The following is a 20365-nucleotide window of genomic DNA, read 5'->3' on the forward strand; positions in this document are numbered from 1 at the left end:
CCTGCCCACTGCTGAACTGGAGAAACAGCTGTGTTCCATCCTTGCTCTCCAGCTTGCCTCTGCTGGAGGCTGTGCATGCCAAGACACTCCCTCTGCTGCCTTTGACGATGAATGGTCTGGTTCTTAGGGTCCGTGTGCCCCTATTCATTTGTTGGCATGGGCCAAGACACGTTAATGAGAAGCCAAAGACTGCAAGTCTTCCTGAGCTAGCATTTTGGCTTTGACACTCTCCAGGAAGCAGTAACTCCATCAGGTTTTCCTGACATGGTACATTAAGAGGCACAGATAGATGCTGTGTCCTGTGAAATACATACTTCCACTGCATCTGCCTTCTTCACGTGCACTACCAGGAAGAGCCACGTGAGCACTCAGGTGTTCCCTACCACCCTCTTAGCCAGCTGCCTTGTGTGAGTGTTCACTGCATCACTTGGAGATGAACTAACAGAAAAGAGAAACCCTATGTATGCTGGTCTGTATCTTTAGATTTACCATGTTGAATGGACATAGCAAACAGTGATGCTGAAGAGCAGTGACTAAAAATGAAGAAAAAAATCAGCTCCAAGTTTTTAAGCATTCTGAGTACTACTGGGGTAGCATGTCACACATTTCTGTAATTTTTATTTGTCCTCTTGATTGTTTTACTTATTCAAAAGGCAGAGGGACGAAAAGATGGAGATCTATCATCTACAACTCTTCAGATGCCTGCAGTAGCCAGGGCTGGAGGCCAAAGCCATAAGCAGAAACCTCAATTCAGGTCTCTCACATGGGTGCCAGGGACTCAACTGCTTGAGCCATCCACCTGCTGCTTTCCAGACCATATGTTAGCAGGAAAGTGGAATGGGAGTGGAGCTTAGACTCAAACCCAGGCTCTCTGGTGTGGGCTGTGGGCAGCCCAAGTGGCATCTTAAGTGCTGCACCAAACACCTACCCCTGCAAGTTTATAGAGTACATTTTCTTTTTGATTAAGTTCCTGTGGCCTTGCTTTTCTTGCCCATGATTAATTTCTCCTGTTCCTTCTCTCTGTGGACCAATGCATTATTTATATGACTGTTTTTAGTAGATCCTTAAAAAGAACACTGAACTCTTAACCATTTCAGAAATCTGTGCATGCTTGTACTGCCCACGGAAGTAAGTTTATGTGTTAATATCAGAATATTTTATATTTGTCTTCACTAATTGGCAACAATAGACTGAATCTGGCTCACTTTAGTGTCAAAATATTCTAAATTATCAAGGGTTATAACTGAATTTTCATATAAAACGTCAGATTTCTTGTTTCCCTAAAAAAAGAATTGGAATATTTAGCAACACTGTGCCCATATCTGTATCTAACCATGATCAGCTGACACTGAAACATAGTTGCCCCTTTAAATGGGGGAAAAGCTTTCAGACTGGCAAGGTCCTCACATCTCCCTGCTTTTTAATACCCTTCCTGTTTTGGTTTTTTTTTTTTTTTTTTTTTTTTTTTTTTTCATTTAAAGCTCCTTCAATGGTGCTTACAAATTGCCAGTGAGAGTATAAATTGGTACAACTTAAATGAAGGGGAATTTGACAACACCTATCAAATTGCAAATGTGAATATCCTTTGACCAAGCAATTTACTTCCAGAAATTTATTTTTGTGCTCATGTTTCTGCAAAAATGACATAAGAACAAGGCTATTCTTTGAAGCATTGTTTATAATAGTGAAAGATTGGAAACCATCTATTCACAGAATGGGAACCAGTTTTTTAAAAAATAAAAGCTGTAGCATATTGCAGGAAAGTATATAGCTATAAAGAAAAGAATGACAAAGTTATGAACTAATATGGAGAAATGCCAAGGTATATTGTTAAGTTAAAAGACTGGCAAAGTAGAGAACAATGTATACAGTATGCTACCATCTGTATTAGATAGGTGTGTGTCTTCACTAGTATATGCATAAACCATCTCCAGAAGAATGCAGGGAAAGCCTGAAATGTTGATTGCCTCTGGGAAGGAAGCCAGTTATTTGGCTGACAGGAGTGGGAAGGCTAATTTTTATAGAATACCCTATTGCACTTTAACATTTTCAAACCATTTAGCTGTACCACCTATTTAAAAAAAAATAAATTTCCTACCTGATCCCTTAGGCGTTTGTATTTTCTATGCAGTATATGCACACAGTGAGCAGTAAAGGCTTATATCTTAACCAATTCAAGAATTTTTATTTCAGGTATTTCAAGATTAAAAAGTTTTTTTTTTTTAAGTTATCAAAGGCAGCCTGGGTTTTGAAATGGGTTTGAAAATAAAACTCTCAAATTTTATTATTGTTTCACAGACTTAAAGTTGCACAGACTTAGTTTCTAGCCTTAAATCCTAACTATTTTTAGCCCTCAAAATCAAGAGTGTCTTGTGCCATATCAATTGGGTTAAATGTACTTTCAATTAAAGGTGCTAAGTATGCGTCTGAAAAGATTAATTCTTTATAAAAGAATGGCCTTCAGTAGTTAGATCCAATTAGGCATTTTTCCAACTATATTTCATCTTGATGGGACAAGTCTGCAACTCACAATCAATCACTGTGATCTTTTCAAAGGTGAGTGTTTTGGGTTGAGAGTTGCAGAAGAATGGCTTGACTAGGCAATCTCTGTAACTTGAATCACAGTTGTTGTAGACAGAGATTATGAGTTTGGATGTGCAGATTGATATTCTGGGGACAGTTCTTATACCACTCTTTTCATGGCCTTAGCAGAACAAACTAGATTGGTTAAAAAAAATGACAGGAATAGTGACATAATTGGTATTGAATCAATTCATTTTATTCCTGCTTCTATCATTATATTACTAAGTATAATATAATTATTTGCTTTCCTAGTAATTTTTTTTTGTGTTGGAGTACTTTAATTCTAATTTATCTTTTGCTCACATATAGTGCACAAAACTTGGACTATTTTAGTTCTGACATAACCTTTGCTCACATATAATACACAAAAACAAAACTATTGAAGAAATGAATGGTTGCTGGTCTTGGACAGTATTGTTTTTTCTCAAATGTGAAAGGAAATGAGCATTTCTGTTTGTACTAAATATTTCCAGTATGTAAGTATTAGTTTACACTCTGACACTCATTAAATTTATAAATTTGGGAAAGCCATTGAATGTGATCACCTAAAAAGGGGATAACAAGCAATACTTCTGTGCACATCTGACTGTTGTGCTGATTGTTGGAACCAAATGAGATTTTATGTATATGCAAATTATGTACAATTATCTTTGGTATCTGCAATGTTGCAGATTACTCCATAAATACCAAAATCCATGGATTCTCAAGTCCTCCACCCCCCTTTCTTTTAAATAATAGATTTTTTATTTATATGAAAAGCAGAAAAGCAGAGAAATGTTTTCCATCTGCTGATTCATTCCCCCAAATGGCCACAATGGCCAGGGCTGAGCCAAGCTGAAACCAGGAACCAGTAACTCCATTCTGGTCTCCCATATGGGTGTCAGAGCCCCACGTACTTGGGCCATCTTCTGCTGCCTTCCCAGGCACAGTAACAGAAATGCTGAGTGGAAAGCAAAGTATACTTGACTGGAACCAGAATGGGATGTGGGCCTCACAGCTGGTGGCTTAACCTACACAAGACAATCCTTCAAGTGCCTTTTATAAAATAAGATAATATTTACACATAACCTATGTACATACTGCTGTGTGCTGTAAGTCAGCTCTGGGTTATTTATAACACCTAATGCACTATGGTTATTCTGTTGTTCAGGGGATAGTGATAAGATGCTCGTGTACATGTTCACTACAGACAGGGGCATTTTTTTTTTTAGTATTTTGTTCCACAGCTAGTTGAAACCATGGATATAAAAATCACAGATACAGAGACTTTTAAGGGAGCTGATGAGTACTAATCTCTTTTTATAATAATATTAAAGAAGTTACTTTACCTCCTCTGTTCTCCTCCATAAACACATGTACAGACTTTTTTGTTGGCTGGCTGCATGACATGTGACTTTGTACCAGATGACAGAAGCAAGTGTAGAAACCCATGTATCCTAAAGCAGATGTTATGGAAGTTTACAAAAATGTAAATTTAAGGCACTCTTCTGATTTATTTTTTTTTTGGAAAGGAAAAATTTATTCATTTAAAAATTTTTATGTTAACTGTTATGGGTTAATTTTTGGTTTCAAATAAATAAATATTTTAACATAAATGCTTCAATTTCTCATAGAGTAAATCATTATAGTTGTCATCTACAAAAGAAAATAGGGGTCCTCAGTAGTTTTTAAGAATGTAAAGGAGGCCCCTCAATCCAGGAAGTTTAAGAACTCATGTATGAAAGCCCCAGATCCATAGTGGTGACACTGGTAGTTTATTAAGAAACTTCCGGCTGCTTAAGCAATGCAACAAGTAGACAGTCCTTCCCCTGTAGGGGCTGATTGTTGGCACAGCCCATCCTGGGGCAGAGTTACTTAGACTGTGTTCCAAGATGATCTCTGAAAACTGTTAATTATCTGCAGTTTCATGTGTGTGTCACATGTCTCCTGAAGTCCCCTGGTCCCATTCCGGCTCCAAAAGGAGTGGTGATAAAGTCAAGGAGGGAGGTGCAAAGTTCAAGGTCTCTAATGTTCATGTTTGGGCTTGGGCGTCTCATGAGCTCTCAGCCCTCGACTCCTCCTTGTTACTTGTGGATAGGTGATGGGCTTGGGCCCACCTTTCTGGGCACTGAGGAAAAGAGTTTGTACCATGCCTTCTGCGTCTTTCTGGGCCTCCCTGCACTTAGTGTGGCAGGTAGGATGTGGTAGGACATAAAGAACTGAGGTCAGGTTGTAGACTGGAAGAATGTCTGAAGCCCAGCATCCTCGTGATCTGGCACTGTTCCTAGGGACCAGGAGACAGTCCACAGCATTTCAGAGCGCTACAACTGGAGAACCATACAGGCTCTGCTCAGCCTGGCCTGGCAGCAGCAGGATGATTTTCAGGGACGCCTCTGCAGACTGTTTCTGACTCTGTCATGGACATTTTCAGTGGCTGAGCTAATGTTTGAGCTCTAATGGAAATTACTAGTTCATATTTTCCACTACAGTTTCCTGAGGCATCTTTACTAACTTGGAATTCTAGTATCTGTTGAGAATTGCTTGTAATAATTTAATGTTCTTTTGAGAATTTAAAAACTATTCTATTTATAGCTCCCTGTCTCTTGTTATCATTTCTTTGAATTCAAATAAACAGAACGCCTTGTATCTTAGATATTTGTTTCCTATCTCTACGGTGTCATTTAATGTTTTAAATGAATTAGTATATATATAAAAACAGCTTTATGTAAGCATTTTATGTTTACTTATAGATTTTATATATTCAGTGAACAATTTCACAACATTCAGAAGTTCCTAGAATTCAGATAAAAAAATTTCACTACTAAGGCATACCCTGTTCCAGGTGTTTTGTTGCATACAAATGTATAGTCTATAGTATTTTCTTGAATGTGTTTTGTAGTGTTTTCTTGAACTGTATCGTTGAGACTTTCTGACCTGTTTCACTTTTTAGAATTATTTGATAAAATTTATTCATAGCACGAACAGGCAGTTTTCAAAGGATGGAATTCAGGTGGCCAGTAGACACACTGAAAAAATGCTCAGGATCACTAACCATCAGGGAAATGCAGATGAAAACCACAATGAGGTTTCACCTCACCACAGTTAGAATGGCTCTCATACAGAAATCAAGAAACAAGAAGTGCTGGCGAGGATGTCGAAAAAAAGTCTCCTTATACACTGTTGTGGGAGTGTAAAATAGTACAGCCAATGTGGAAGACAGTATGGAGATTTCTTAGAAATCTGAAAATAGATCTACCATGCAACCCAGCCATCCCACTCCTGGGAATTTACCCAAACAAAATGAAATCAGTATATGACAGAGTTATCTGTACCCCCATGTTTATTGCAGCTCAATTCACAATAGGTGAGATACGGAATCAACCCAGATGTCCATCATCTGATGACTGGGTAAAGAAAATGTATACATACAATATGGAATACTATTCAGCCATAAAAAAGAATGAAATCTTGTCCTTTGTAACAAAATGGATGCAACTGGAAACCGTTGACTGCTGATTGCGTGGATCCCAGGGATATGATTAGTGAAATAAGGCAGTCTCCAAAAGACAAGTATCATGTTTTCCCTGCTCTGTGGTAACTAATAGAGTACAAAAAAAAATCATGTATGAGCAAAATTGACATTTTGAGATGTGATTATTGTTTACAGCCCTTGTCTATACTCTTGAGGAACAGTGTTTTGTTCTTCTTACTATTTGTTGAACTCTTTACTTAGTGGAGGGTTAAGCTTATGATTATAAAATCAACTGAAAGTATGTCATTGTAAAAATTAAAAAAATAAGAAAGGAAGGAGGAGGGAGTGGAGGAGGGCAAGGTGGGAAGTATCACTATGCTTCTAAATCTGTATATAAAAGATACATGAAATTTATTGACCTTATATAAATAAAAGTTTATAAGTAAGATTTTTTTTCTTAGGAAAAAAGCATTGGGTATCATCTATTTTGGACCAAAGACTTCTGAAATTTTAAATTGAGAAGTAATTTGATTATGAACTGATGTAGTATAGATTTTATAAAATAAGCATTTTATTTTTGAGATTTTATGATATAAGCATATTCATGTAAGTTACAGTGAATCAATGAAATAGATATCTTCATTTATTATTATCATAACTATGTCTTCTAATTGAGGAATTATTTGCAGGTAACTCAGAAGTGTAAAATGCTATCTATGTGTTAGTAATAACATTTTATAAAAATTGGAATGCATTTAGTTTGATTAAATTCTGCTTCATTAGATTTTAATGTGCTATATGTTATACATTTCAGAAACTCCAGAAAGGAACTTAATGACATACGATTTGAGTTTACTCCAGGAAGAGGTAAGTTTTAATTGAAATTATTATTTTATTGCCACAAGAAACATTTCTGAAATTGATTTTACCAAGCATGTAGTTATAATTTGCAATTCAAAGCTGCTTTATCTAAAAAGGATGTTGTGAGATGGAAGGAAAGACTTTGGGTAATTGTGAAGAGTCCTACCTGAACCACTGCTGACTGCGTGGATCCCAGGGATACGTGCTGCACTGTGTAATACACATATCAATTAGATGGATTAGCTCAGCCATGACAGTAAGCACGGCATGCTAATGCAGGTCTAAGGAAACCGTGATGAGTGTGATGAGGAACATTCAGTGGTCCCACTGAGGGCTGAGCAGCAAACAATGGCATAAGGAAAAGGTAACATACTTTGCCTCTCTGTTCTCATTTCGAGTTACAGGAAGAGAGCCTGACATGCGGAACATCAAGAAGCCTTAATTAGGGAAAGGAGCTAGGCACAGCGGTTAAGATGCCACTTGGGATACCCACATCCTATAGTGAAGTATCTGGGTTTTTTTTCCTGGCTGCCCTTCTGCTTCCAGTTTCCTGCTGTGAACATCCTGGGAAACAGCAGGTGATGGCTCAAGTAGTTGTGTCCCTGCCACCCATTTGGGAGACCCAGATTGAGTTTCTGCTCAGCCCTAGGGTGTGAAACAGTTAATGGGAGATCATTGATCATTCTGATCATTCTGTATAATCCTTATATATATATATATATACACATAATCTTTCAAATAAAATTAATTTTTAAAAGAAATCTTGATTAATTGACGGATAAATAACATCTATAAGCACAAAGAGTTTCCAAAGACTAAGACTAGTTGTTAAAATAATAGGGACCAAGGCCGGCACCACTGCTCACTAGGCTAATAATCCTCCGCCTGCGGCGCTGACACCCTGGGTTCTAGTCCTGGTTAGGGCGCCGGATTCTGTCCTGGTTGCTCCTCTTCGAGTTCTGCTGTGGCCCGGGACTGCAGTGGAGGATGGCCCAAGTGCTTGGGCCCTGCATCCGCATGAGAGACCAGGAGGAAGCACCTGGCTCCTGGCTTCAGATCGGCGCAGCGCACAGGCCGTAGCGGCCATTTGCGGGGTGAACCAATGGAAAAGGAAGACCTTTCTCTCTCTCTCTGTCTAACTCTGCCTGCGAATAAAATAAAATAAAATAAAATAAAATAAAATAAAATAAAATAAAATAAAATAAAAAGAAAGACTTTAAAAAAAAATAATAGGGACCAGCACCGTGGCACAGCAGGTTAATCTGCCCCTTGCTATGTGTACATAATACCCCATATTAGAGTGCCATTTTGAGTCCTGGTTGCTCTGCTTCTGATCCAGCTCCCTGCCAATGGACTAGAGAAGCAGTGGAATATGACCCAAGTGCTTGGGCTGCTGCTATACACATAGGAGACCCAACAGGGCTCCTGGCTTTGGCCTGGCCTATGCCTGGCCATTGTAGCCATCTGGGAAATGAACCAGTGGATGCAAGATCTTAGGCTTTGTTTGTGTCTCCTTCTCTGCCACTCTGCCTTTCAAATAAATTAATAAATCTTAAGCATAGATACTGTTTCCACTATTTAATGTATAATTATGTAACCTAGGGGAGTAAATCTTAGATTCTAATATTTCTGAGAATGTAACTGTCTCCCCTGACCTGTGGTATCAGACTTTTACGTACACAAAACATCCCCAATTTCTATATTCTATAATTTCCTAAAATATGTTAGTCTCTATCATTCAAATTTATTAATATATATATATAAGCTGATGACCCTCCATTTTAATGTATTAAAGTGTCATGTAAATTTTAATTTGATTAAATTATATTTACTAATATTTTGGGAATCGTTAAGACAAGGCTTTTACTTCTTGGTAGGCTGGCCAGGAAACTGCCTTCACTGGCTTGTTTCTATCACCTCCAAGGAGACACAAACCCACACCCACTCGGGAGCCAAAGTGACTGGTGGACGCTGCAGGAAACTGTAGAGTTCTTTCTGGCAAAAGATCTCTGTGAGTGAGATCTCAGTGGAAAGAACAGGTCTTCAAAGAAGGAGGTACCTTTCTCTGAAGGGAGGAGAGAACCTCCACTTTGACTATGACCTTGTCTAAACAAGATAAGAGTCGGAGAACTCAAGGGGCTTCCATAGCCTTGGAAACTCATGACTGGAGCATAGGGAGATTACTGATGCCATAGACAGGAGTGTCAATTGGTAAAGTCAACAACAGGAGTCACTGTGCACTTACTCCTCATGTAGGATCTCTGTCCTTAATGTGCTGTGCATTGAGATTTAATGCTATAACGAGTACTCAAATAATATATTTCACTTTGTGTTTCTATGGGGGTGCAAACTGTTGAAATCTTTACTTAATGCATACTAAACTGATCCTCTGTAAAAAAAAAAAAAAAAAAAAAAAAAAAAAAGAAAAGAAAAGAAACTATCAACTCCCAACTTGACTCTCACTGGGATTAAACATGACAATAGGTCTGATCTGATTTCATCATCATTAAAAAAAATCATCTATTATTTTTCACTTTATGTTTCTGTGTGGGAGCAAACTGTTGAAATCCTTACTTAATGTATACTAAGCTGATCTTCTGTATATTAAGATAATCGAAAATGAATCTTGATGTGAATGGAAGGGGAGAGGGAGTGGGAAAGGGGAGGGTTGTGGGTGGGAGGGACGGTATGGGGGGGAAGCCATAGTAATCCATTATTCGTACTTTGGAAACGTATATTCATTAAATAAAAGTTAAAAAAAAAAAAGAAACTGTAGAGTTCTTTCTAAATAGGTTTATGTTCAGCTTTGGTTTTTCTGTTTGTATTGAGAGGCAGAGAAAGACATTTTCTGATGTATTCTTCATGTGCCCACAGCAGCTGGGACTGACAAGCTGAATCCAGATTCTGGGAACTCGGTCCCGGGTCTTTTGTGTGGTTTACACTTGACATGTCACTTGCTATCTCCGAGGGTCTGTGTTAGCAAGAAGCAGGACTTGGCAGCAGGGCCAGGACTTGAGCCCCCAGGTACAATGGCATGCGATACATCCCAAGTGGCAATTTAACTTCAAGGACAGACAACCCCCAGCTAGGTTCAGTTTTTCAAAAAATGCCGCCAGCCAAACAAAATTTGTTCCTGGGCCAAAGGTGGCCATAGACTCTCTGGTCTCTGACTCAGTCCTTGTTAAATGCCAAGATTTAATGACTCCTAGTATATTTGAATTAAAGTAGACTATCTTTTACAAAATGAGTGTATGTAAAACTCTCATGAACTTGCTAATCGGTCTTTTCTGTCTGAGCGTAGCCGACTCTGACAGTGTAGAGTTGTACAGCACCAGTTAGCATGATGAAAAAGCTATCTATTTTGTCATAATCTAGACATATTGACCAGGCAGTCCTGTGGTAATTATGTAATAAACATTTCCAGTCCAGTAAGTGGTAAGAACAGATGCCATTTTTAAGGTTGTTTTCTTTTCATCTGATTTTTTAAAATGGACTATGGCAGTGAAAATCAACTTAAATTCTTAAATTCTTAACAGGCAACTGAGAAACGAAATCTGGGCATAAGATGACATTGTCCACATTACTGGACCCCGTGCACTGGCTTTGGCAGCCTCATTTGCCAAGGGGTGGAGTCAGAGGCTCTGCCTTTTGTTGCCCAGACAGATACCATGGCATTGGCTGTCTGGGGGCAGCCGGCCCTCACTGTGCACCTGAGCAGCAGAGGCTTGGCAGTGTGTCTTTCACTGCACCGCTGGGATCCCAGTGCTGCTGCTGTTTCAGACATGGTCTACAGACATGGTCTGTGTGTGCACACCTCGTGTCTGTGCTGCAAATTCAGGTGAATAAGTCGACGGCAATAGCTGTGTAATAGACACACATAAAATATCCTCTGTCCCCATTGGAGGAAAGGCCCTTTGTGTTTAATATGTTGCTGCATGCCCTGGAAGCCAGACATTTCGTATGAATATTTAACCTGTTTACAAACCAGGAATGTTAAATAGCTTAAAGAAAAAAAAATAAAATACCAGTGAAACATGAAATAATTATTTCACATTTCATTTCTGAGCTATTACTGATGTCTTCCATGCATACAAATTACTGCCTACTGGCACATACTGAAATATCAACCATTTCCCGTTCGGCCACCCAGTATGACCTGTTTGCCATTTGGATATGGCTCACCTGGTGCTCAAGAGACCTGCAGAACAGAACACATGGTACACTTTGATCACTTGGGAATGGCAGTCACTGTGGTGTTGTTTTAGGGCTAGCCCCAGTGTGGCTTTGATTGTTCCGTCTTCAACTACGTTCTGTGAGTAAAGCCCCTTACTCTGGTGTAAGATCTTACTGGTCCTGAAGAGGTGGAGGTAACCTCCTAGGTGTGTTAGACACCTTAATTAAATCCCGGGCTGAGAGTGGTTTTGAGGCTGAACGTTTTAGCAGCTTCAGAAAGCTTGATCCCCTTCGGAGCAGAGCTTTTCACTGTGCTGTCCTCCATTGATGATATGAGATCATTTTATCCTGAAGAGACTTTCTTATGCTATATGCTGTTTTTGTACTTCTGTCAAGAAGGACAAGTTCCAAGACATGCTCACCTCATATGGGATCTCACAATTTAGTAGGATTTCCATACATTTCTTTGCCTTTAACATAATTTTATTCCATTTCATTGTGATCTTATTATGAAACAGAATCATTAAAACGTGGAATACCACGATTTGCCTGGAAGTATAGAGACTATATGCTGAGTCTCAAATTTTTGTTGCAGATTTGGAAATAAAGCCCTGCATATTAGAAAGAAAAAAAGCGCACTAGAGTTTAAGTGTATTTCGGATGATCACTGGGTGCTGCCTCAACATCCCAGTTACTGTCTGCTGAGTACTTATGGTGTGTCAGACACTGACACATAGTCTTGTGCTTTAGAACTCAAGAGTTATAAGACAGATATACTTCTGGCCACATGCTTTCGCACTGTACGCGCACGCACACACACACTCGCTCACTTGTACTCACCAAGTTTGAAGCACAGGTTAAGTAAAGAAACCAAGGTATGTTGAAGGTGGCTTTTGGCATGACAAACTGTAATTGAGCTTAGATTTAGTTTGATTCCATCACCAGGACTCCCTGGATTTGCAAGACACTCATGTCAAACCTCCATCTGAATTGTTACAGGCTGCTTAGTTGATTTCTTCTTATCCAGCGACAGTTCTGGATGTTTGTGAGAATATCAGAAGGCCACACACCCTAAGTGTCTCCTATGGGAAAATACACTTACAGTAGTTCTTTTTTTTTTATTTTTTATTTTTATTTTTGACAGAGTGGACAGTGAGAGAGACAGAGAGAAAGGTCTTTCTTTTGCCGTTGGTTCACCCTCCAATGGCCAGCGCGTTGCGGCCGGCGCACTGCGCTGATCCGATGGCAGGAGCCAGGTACTTATCCTGGTCTCCCATGGGGTGCAGGCCCCAAGCACTTGGGCCATCCTCCACTGCACTCCCTGGCCACAGCAGAGAGCTGGCCTGGAAGAGGGGCAACCGGGAGAGAATCCGGCACCCTGACCGGGACTAGAACCCAGGGTGCCGGCGCCGCAAAGCGGAGGATTAGCTTAGTGAGCCACGGCGCCAACCCTGCAGTAGTTCTTTTGAGGACATAGCAATTTATCAATTTCTCTTTACAAAGTCTTAAAATAGAAGATAACAGTGTTGTCATGTTCATTCATAACCTTTCAATTAAGTAATTTCAGCTATAGTCTCTTGCCACAGCCCATTTCGGTCCCACCTTTATGATATTACTAACTCCTGTCACTTACCATTGAGAAATTACTTTATTTTATTCAACCACATTTTCTAAGAGAATGAGTCTGTTGCTATTAAATGATCAATGTCATGTTGAGGGAATTTCTTAATAGCATAAATTTAAATAGCCCATCTTAATAGCCCAAAGAAGCTCATAGGATGTTTATGCCAAAAAAAGGTTGTATCAAATGCTACCCATCCAACTTTTGCCATAAATTCTGACTCAGTAGCTACTAATGGGAAAAAAGGATTGATAACAGCTGGTATTAACCTTGCAGGAGCCTTTTCATGAGGAGAATTTATGAATTACAGAGGTACATTTGAGGGTTAATTCAGAGAGTAGCCAGACAACAGAACTTTTTGTCTACCAAAAGTGAAAAAAAAAATTATTTTTGTGTAACTTCTGTTGAATAAAGTAGCAAGATGAAAATTGCAGGTGGCAAAGTGTCTTAGGTTGCTTGATTTTTTTCTTCCCTGCTAGAATCTGAATTGTTGAATTAAAACTCCTGTAGATGATTTTAGTAAATGAAAAATATATGTTTTACATTGCACTGGATTGTTGATCTTTATTTTATGATAACTAATGCATATTCATTCTGCATTTGGACAGATACGGCAGATGGTGTGTCTCAGGAGCTCTTCTCTGCTGGCTTGGTGGATGGTCACGATGTAGTTATAGGTAAATTGTTTTTTCCTATGGTGGATGGTCATGATGTAGTTATAGGTAAGCTGTTCTTTCCTATGCAGTGTCATTTTGTTGATATATCAAATGGAAATGTGTTTAGAAGCAAAAGTTTTCATGGAGGACAGTTCATTCTAGATTTTTGGAAAGTTCTTGACTTCCTGTTTCTTATATAAAAGTACATTGAAAGATCATATTTACTTTTCTTTTTTCAAAACCTCTTGATGTAATTCTTCCCCGTTGTGCTGGACATGATCTGTCCAGTAACAAGCCTCACTTACTGGAAATATAGCAAAGAACCCAGAGGTAAGATCTGAAAGTCCACAAGGTCTCAAAAATCAGACGATGTAAGTCCACATAGCAAAGTGCGACAGGGAGCCTTCAGTTCCTGTCTCGGGGTTCCTCTGCTCTTTCTTCGGGCACTGTCTTAAGAAATACAAAGGTTAGTTTTTCCAGCCTCAGCAGTGTTCCCGAGTCTTCAGGTTGGAGGGGACCCTAAAGATCATGCAGACAGCTTCTTTGATTGTGTAGATGAGGAAGAAAGACCCTAAGGAAGGTCAGTGGCTTGCTCAGAGCCAGGCAGCTGGGTTTGGGCAGAGACACTGCGTTCTGCAACTGCAGACATTCATCCACTTTCAGAATCAAAAGATAACAACACGGAGACAGGTAGGCATGCTGATGTGAGCACACAATGCCTGGCGGCCTCCCTGCGTGGCAGAAGAAGCCACAAAGCTGGCAGAGGCAGACGGGGTCACCCTGGTTCTGTCTAGAGTGAGGGTGAACAACTCCATGTTCTTCGGCAAGTTCTAGGTTTGTAGTCTGTCACTGTATGTTCATGATGATAACCCATAAGTCATCCAGGTTTGTTAGCATGCCCATGTTAATTGTGATATTCTGTTAATTCTGTTGTTAATTATAATATTAATTAGGGGAATGTGTGTTATAGTGAAAGTTTCTTCAGAAGTATTCAACTTGGAAGTAAGGCTTGAAATGACACGCTTCTTTTAGATCATGTTTAATTTTTAAAAATTGTTTATTTAAAATAAGCCCTTCCTCAGTAATGCTGAAGTAGTATGTGACTGAGAAGGAGTTTGAGTTAGACACATACAGCAATCAGAATAGTTTTTCTAGAAACTTGATAATATAGGCATTAATAAAGTGAATGAATTTATTTAGATAAGAGGAGGGAGCAGGGTTAACTGGGAAATTAGAATTTTGAATGAAGAATCAGAACCTGATATGTTATTTCTATACAAATGATGTCATAAATGCAATGATACCAGCAAACTTTTATAATTAGAAAAATAGTTATCTCTTTTTCCTATTAATTACATATGATGTGTACACACTAGTTTCACAAGGATTCCTCGTATGCGCCAAGAGGTGCACACATGAGGAGATGGAGTCGTATCTTAAGGGACATGCAAGCCTGTGCTTGTCAGTGCGTGGGAATCTCCTCGATTATCCCATCTTTGACCCGTCCCTTTACCAAACTGCTGAGCACTCCTGTCCAGCCAAGTTTTCACCTAAGTTTTCTAATCAAGGGTGAGGAGGAGGCAGAGAAAAAAATCCATTCAACTTTGGTGCCTACTTTAAGCTTTGAAACTCAGAGAGTTCTTTATGTTTACCTAACACTTTCTTGATAAAGGTGAACATTATTATTTTCATCAGAAAAAAGTCAGGGACACCTTTGTGTCTTAGTTTAAAATAAGGAGAATAGCTGGTGGCTACATAGAGATACTCTGTAAGATATATATTTTTCTCAAAAGACCTATGGCACATACAGTAAGCAGCCAGAATAGAAAATTAATTAATTAACCAGCGGAATGAAAATATAAATCAAAAACCTTCTTTTAAATTCCTGTTCGTGTTTCCCATTGTGCAAGAAGTTGAGGATTAAATCATGTTTCAGTTTGAGTTGATCCTGGTAGGTGGTTCAGAACAAGGAGAATAAAAAATAACTCTTGCAAAGGCATGAGGTCACATCTTTCACTAAGCATGATCTTGCTTTAGGTCTGCAGTCACATTTCGTGGGCTTCTTGTTTAGCTCCAGGCTCAGCTAAGTTTGAGAATTTTGTTGAGTTTTTTTGAAGGAGAAAATTAAGAAATTGCGGCAGAGTTCATGTATATCTTATTAATGTGATTTAAATACTAAAAGGCTTCAAAAGGCTCATCAAAAAATTCTGTTATATTTTAATTGCATTTACACAAACTTTTGTATCAAAAATTTGTTACAAGCCTCCCTTGAAACATATATAACTCAAAAGCTTCTATTTTTCTATGCCTTAATTGTTTATTTTCCTTAAAAATCTTTTTTATCTTTTCCTCTTCTTGGGGCTGAAGTATTCCTATGTGTAGAGTGTAATAGTAATAAAAATTATGTGTTATCAAAGATATCTTACACAGCATCACATCTAAGGATTTATAGACAACTTTTGCAAATTTCATTTAATCATCACATCCATTCTGCACATAGAGGGTAGAGGGGATGGATTTTTTAAGTCATTATTTGGTGGTTGAAAACTGAGGTCAGAAGAAATGTCTGGAATATTGCAGCTTGTGATGGTCCTTGAATTTGGGTCTTTGGACAACAAGCTTCCAGCTTCTCTCTGAACATGACACTTAGTGTACACCTTATCTGGTACCAATAGCCTTAAAAAGCAAATCCAGGTAATTTTAAATATTGAAAGTTTTTGTGTTTCCTGGGAAAAAATAGCTTGTACTTTTTTTTTCCCAGATAAGTAGATGCCATTTTATATTTTAAATACTGTTTGAAAAACAGACACAACATGTTTGACCCTGTCCCCTCAACCAGTCCCAGTGGTTCACTGTACCCTCTGCCATCACCTGTTTCTCTTTACTGGATATGTCTCACCAGCATATGAATATGTTTTTATTTGTTTATTAAAGATTTATTTATTTATTTTGTAAGTCAGTTACAAAGAGAGGAGGAGAGGGGGAAGAAGAGAGAGAGAGGTATTTTCCATCCACTGGTTCTCTCTAGGTGGCCTCCATGGCCAGTGGTGGGCCAGGCCAAATCCAGGAGCCAGGAGCTTCTTCCAGGTCTCCCATGTGTGGATACAGGGGCCCAAGCACTTGGGCCATCCCCTGTTGCTTTTCCCAGGTCATCAGCAGGGAGCTGGATTGGAAGTGGAACACGAACCATCACCCATATGGGATGCCAGCTTCACAGACAGTGGCTTCACCTGCTACATCACAATTCCAGCCCTGAATATACTTTTATTTAACACACCTTTAAAGAGCTTTCTCTTTATTCTACCTGCCACTTACCTCTCCATCTCCCTCCACCTAAATTAACAAAATAATTGTCTTTGCCTTTTTCTAATTATTTTTTTTTATTTGAAAGGCAAAGTGATAGGGTTGAGGGAAGACAGAGAAAGAGAATCTTCCATTCACTAGTTCACTCCCCAAATGGCTGGGACTGGGCCAGGCAGAAGCAAGGTGCCTGGAACTCCATTTGAGTCTCCCACATAGGTGGCATGGCCCCAAGCACTTGAGCTGTCTTCCACTGCTTTCCTAGGCACCAGACACATTTGCAAGGAGCTGGATCAGAAGCAAAGCAGCCAGGACTGGAATCAGTGTTTGGTATGCTGGTGTTGAAAGAAATAGCCTAACCTGCTGAACCACAACACCGACCTCAGCGTCCATTCCGTTCCTACCACTGTTTCCTGAACCTGTGCTAATCAGACGTTTGGCCTCCTCAGTCCACTTCAATTATTATTTTCAGTGCCACATCTGGGGAAGACGCACAACTGCTGATGGAAAAGCAGAAGCAAAGGCAGGCGTCATTGGAGCAGAGTGAACAAGGAAGAAGGCAGAGGACTTATGGTCTAAGACCAACAGCCGTGTACCTAAATCTGAGATTAATTCTCAGTGCTTGTCTTACTTGGCCTAGCTGCATAGTTGACAATGCCATTCTCCATAATAAACTTTTCCGTTAGTGGGTTGGGTGGTTAATCTCCCACTTGGGGCACTCGCATTCCTTGTGGTGTGTCTGGGTTGGAGTCCCCACTGTGCTTTCCATTCCTGCTAACTAATGTGCACCTTGCAAGGCAGCAGGTGGCAACTCCAGTGGTTTAGTCCCTGCTGTCAACACGGGTAACCTAGTTCGAGTTTCTGCCTGCAGGCTTCAGCTTGGCCTAGTCCCATCTGTTGTGGGCAAACATTTCATGTGAGTGAACCAGTGGATGGAAGATCTCTGTGTCTGTCTCTCTGTCTTTCACATAAAATAATAATAATAAATAACAATTAAAAAAAAAACTTTTTCATTTGACTTTTAAGGTTCCTGCCTTTCATGGGCTTCCCATCTTGCTGGCCTTTCCATCTCTGGGACCTGTAAGTCGCGACATATCCAAGGACTCTTTCCTTGCCTCTTTTATCAAATCGTTCACTACTTTAGCGACCTCATCTGGTTTTTATGGTGTAATTTGCTTTCCAGTCTTCAACTCTCACATTTAGATCTCCAACCCAGGCCTGTCAGTTCCTAGCATTTTTACTCAGAACGAAATAGACACCCCACATTAAATTCAAAATCCAGCCTCTGGGGTTTCCCCATCCTGCTCTCCAGGTGTCTTGTGCTCCTGGTTGATTGATGTCAGCTTCATCGTTCTAGGTGCCCAGGCCCAAATCCCGAGAGTGGTCCCTGACTTGGCTTTCTCTCATGCCCCACGTCCAGTCTATCCGAATGTGTCTGGCTCTGACCGTTGTTCCCTGTAACCCCGCTCCTCTCCCCATCCTGTTCAAGCCCCTCTTGTGTCTCAGCCGAGTGACGACATCCATCTGCTCACCAGTTGCCTTCCTGCAGCCTGTTATCTCAGCAGCCAGAGCGACCCAGGTGAAGTAAGCTAGGGCCACAGGCCACCTGTCCATGCGTCCATTTAAACGTCCAGAGCAGACACATCGTAGAGTCAGAAAGTGGAGTAGCGGCTCCAGAGGAGGCTTGAAGGGGAAGAGCAGGGGCTCCTAACAGCTGTGTCTTCTTCTACAATTACAAGTAGTAGTTCCCTGCCAGCTCGTGACCATACTTAAAAAAAAAAAAACACCCAGTTGTGCACTTTGAAAAGGTGAATTTTATCATGTGTAAATTATTTATCAGTGTCCTTAAAGTCAGCCAGATCTCATTAATGCTTTAATTAAAACCCCCTAATGGATTTCTGCATCTCAGTGGCCCTCGGTTCCCTACACTAGGTCTCTGCTGTCACTTCCCAGACCTCCTGTTTTTTGTATTTGCTCTCCCGCTTGCAGGATGCTCTTTCTCCAGGAACACAGATGCTCGCCCGCTGCGTCCTACTGCTTAAATACCACCTCGCAGAGGGGCCTACTCAGAACTGCACACCACTCCCAGCTCTCACTTTATTCTTCAGCCTAGCTGCTTGCCATCCAGTAGGCTGTATGTGTCATTTGTTTGTTAACTATATAGCATTTTTCCTAGAGGAGAAGTTTCGTGAAGGCCAGGAATTTTATGTTTTGTGATCTGCTGTTTTCTCAGTGCCCCAACTGTATGTTTCAGTCTGACCTCCACAAACATGTTAGAGAAACAAATTCTGTTCTGAAATACACAGTTATAATATTTTCTACTGAATCAAAGGATCCTTTCAGTATACGAATCTAGTGTTTTAAGGATCTTACTTTCAAGATTGCAAAATTCACGTAGTCTCTGCAGATGGGGGAGAGTTTACTTTTGAGGAGTTCCGAGAAACAAAGTAAGCAAATATATAGAGAGGTTTGCATGATTTCTCAGGTGTCTTTTTTTCAGCTTCCGTAATGTAACACAGATAGATTAAAAAATATTTTTTCTCATCAGCATTTTCTTTTGAATTGGAATAAATGCTTAAGGTGCCTTGAAAAGGCTGAAAAAAAGCAGTAGCATATGTTACAGAGCAGTGAATGTTATGACTTTCACCATAATATAGGAAACATTTTAGGTATAAAAAATCTTGAATTTTTAGCTTCAGGGTAATCTGCCTTTAGCATACAAACCTTCACAAAGCAGAACTTGGATTGAAGAAGGACCAGTACAATGACATGGAGTAATTGCTTTTGTGCAGAAGTAGGGCAGTGAAGAAATTAAATGCACTATTTGTAGACTGAAGTCAAATACCCACTTCAGTTGTGCTTAAATTCACCACTCTCGGGGTTGCTGTTGTGGCATAGCAGGTTAAGCTGCCACCTGCAATACCAGCATCCCATATGGGCACCCATTCCTGTCCCAGCTGCTCCACCTCTGATCCAGCTCCCTGCTAATGCTCCTGGGAAAGCAGTGGAGGATAACCCAAGTGCCTAGTGTCCTGCCGCCCACATGGGAGACCCGGATAAAAAGCCCCTGGCTCCTGGCTTTAGCCTAGCCCAGCCCTGATCATTGTGGCCACTTGGGGAGTGAACAGGTAGGTGGAATATCTCTGTGTCTCCCTCTCTCTGTGTATATAAATTAGCCTTTCAAATAAATAAATCTTTTTTTTTTTTTAAAAATTCACTGCTACTCCTTGGGTATGAATTAGGAAGCATTTTTTTGGCACTTTAGGTAACTAGACATTGATAAGATTGACAAAGTCACCTGAGGTGGAGAGGAGGTGTTGGTTTAGATAAAACAGTAAGTCAGGCCTGTAAGATAAAATATAAGTGATATTCATGTGTAAATTTGCTTGTATGACGTGGCTAGTTTGACTGACAAATGGAAATAGACCAGACCTGTCCTATTCCAGTTATTTCAGTGAGGATTCCCAAGGATAACTCCTGGCAAGGCAGCAGAGAAACTTCTTGTTTCTTTGCCTCCTTGTTGAAAAGCAGCTGATTAGAAAGACGTTCCCCCTGGAGTGGGCATTGCGGTGCAGTAGATTAGATCATCACTTGGGACACCCACATCCTGTATCAGAATGCCAGTTGGAGTTCTGGCACCTCCGCTTCCAATCCAGCTTCCTACAAAAGCACCCTGGGAAGGCAGTAGAAGAAGGATGAAGCGCTTGGGCCCCTGCCACC

General features: G+C 40.1%; 1 protein-coding gene across 2 annotated transcripts in view; it reads left to right on the top strand.

Annotated features, from left to right (window-relative positions):
• Nucleotides 1-20365, top strand: part of STK39 (serine/threonine kinase 39) — a 335022-nt gene that overhangs the window by 259142 nt on the left and 55515 nt on the right. For both annotated transcript variants that reach the window (XM_051848534.2, XM_051848536.2), the window contains exons 15-16: nucleotides 6849-6901; nucleotides 13298-13366. In XM_051848534.2, the coding sequence (XP_051704494.1) occupies nucleotides 6849-6901; nucleotides 13298-13366 (122 nt within the window). The remainder of the gene's footprint in view (nucleotides 1-6848; nucleotides 6902-13297; nucleotides 13367-20365) is intronic.

This window comes from Oryctolagus cuniculus, chromosome 3, assembly GCF_964237555.1.
Source record: "Oryctolagus cuniculus chromosome 3, mOryCun1.1, whole genome shotgun sequence".
In the NCBI taxonomy this organism is placed as follows: Eukaryota; Metazoa; Chordata; class Mammalia; order Lagomorpha; family Leporidae; genus Oryctolagus; species Oryctolagus cuniculus.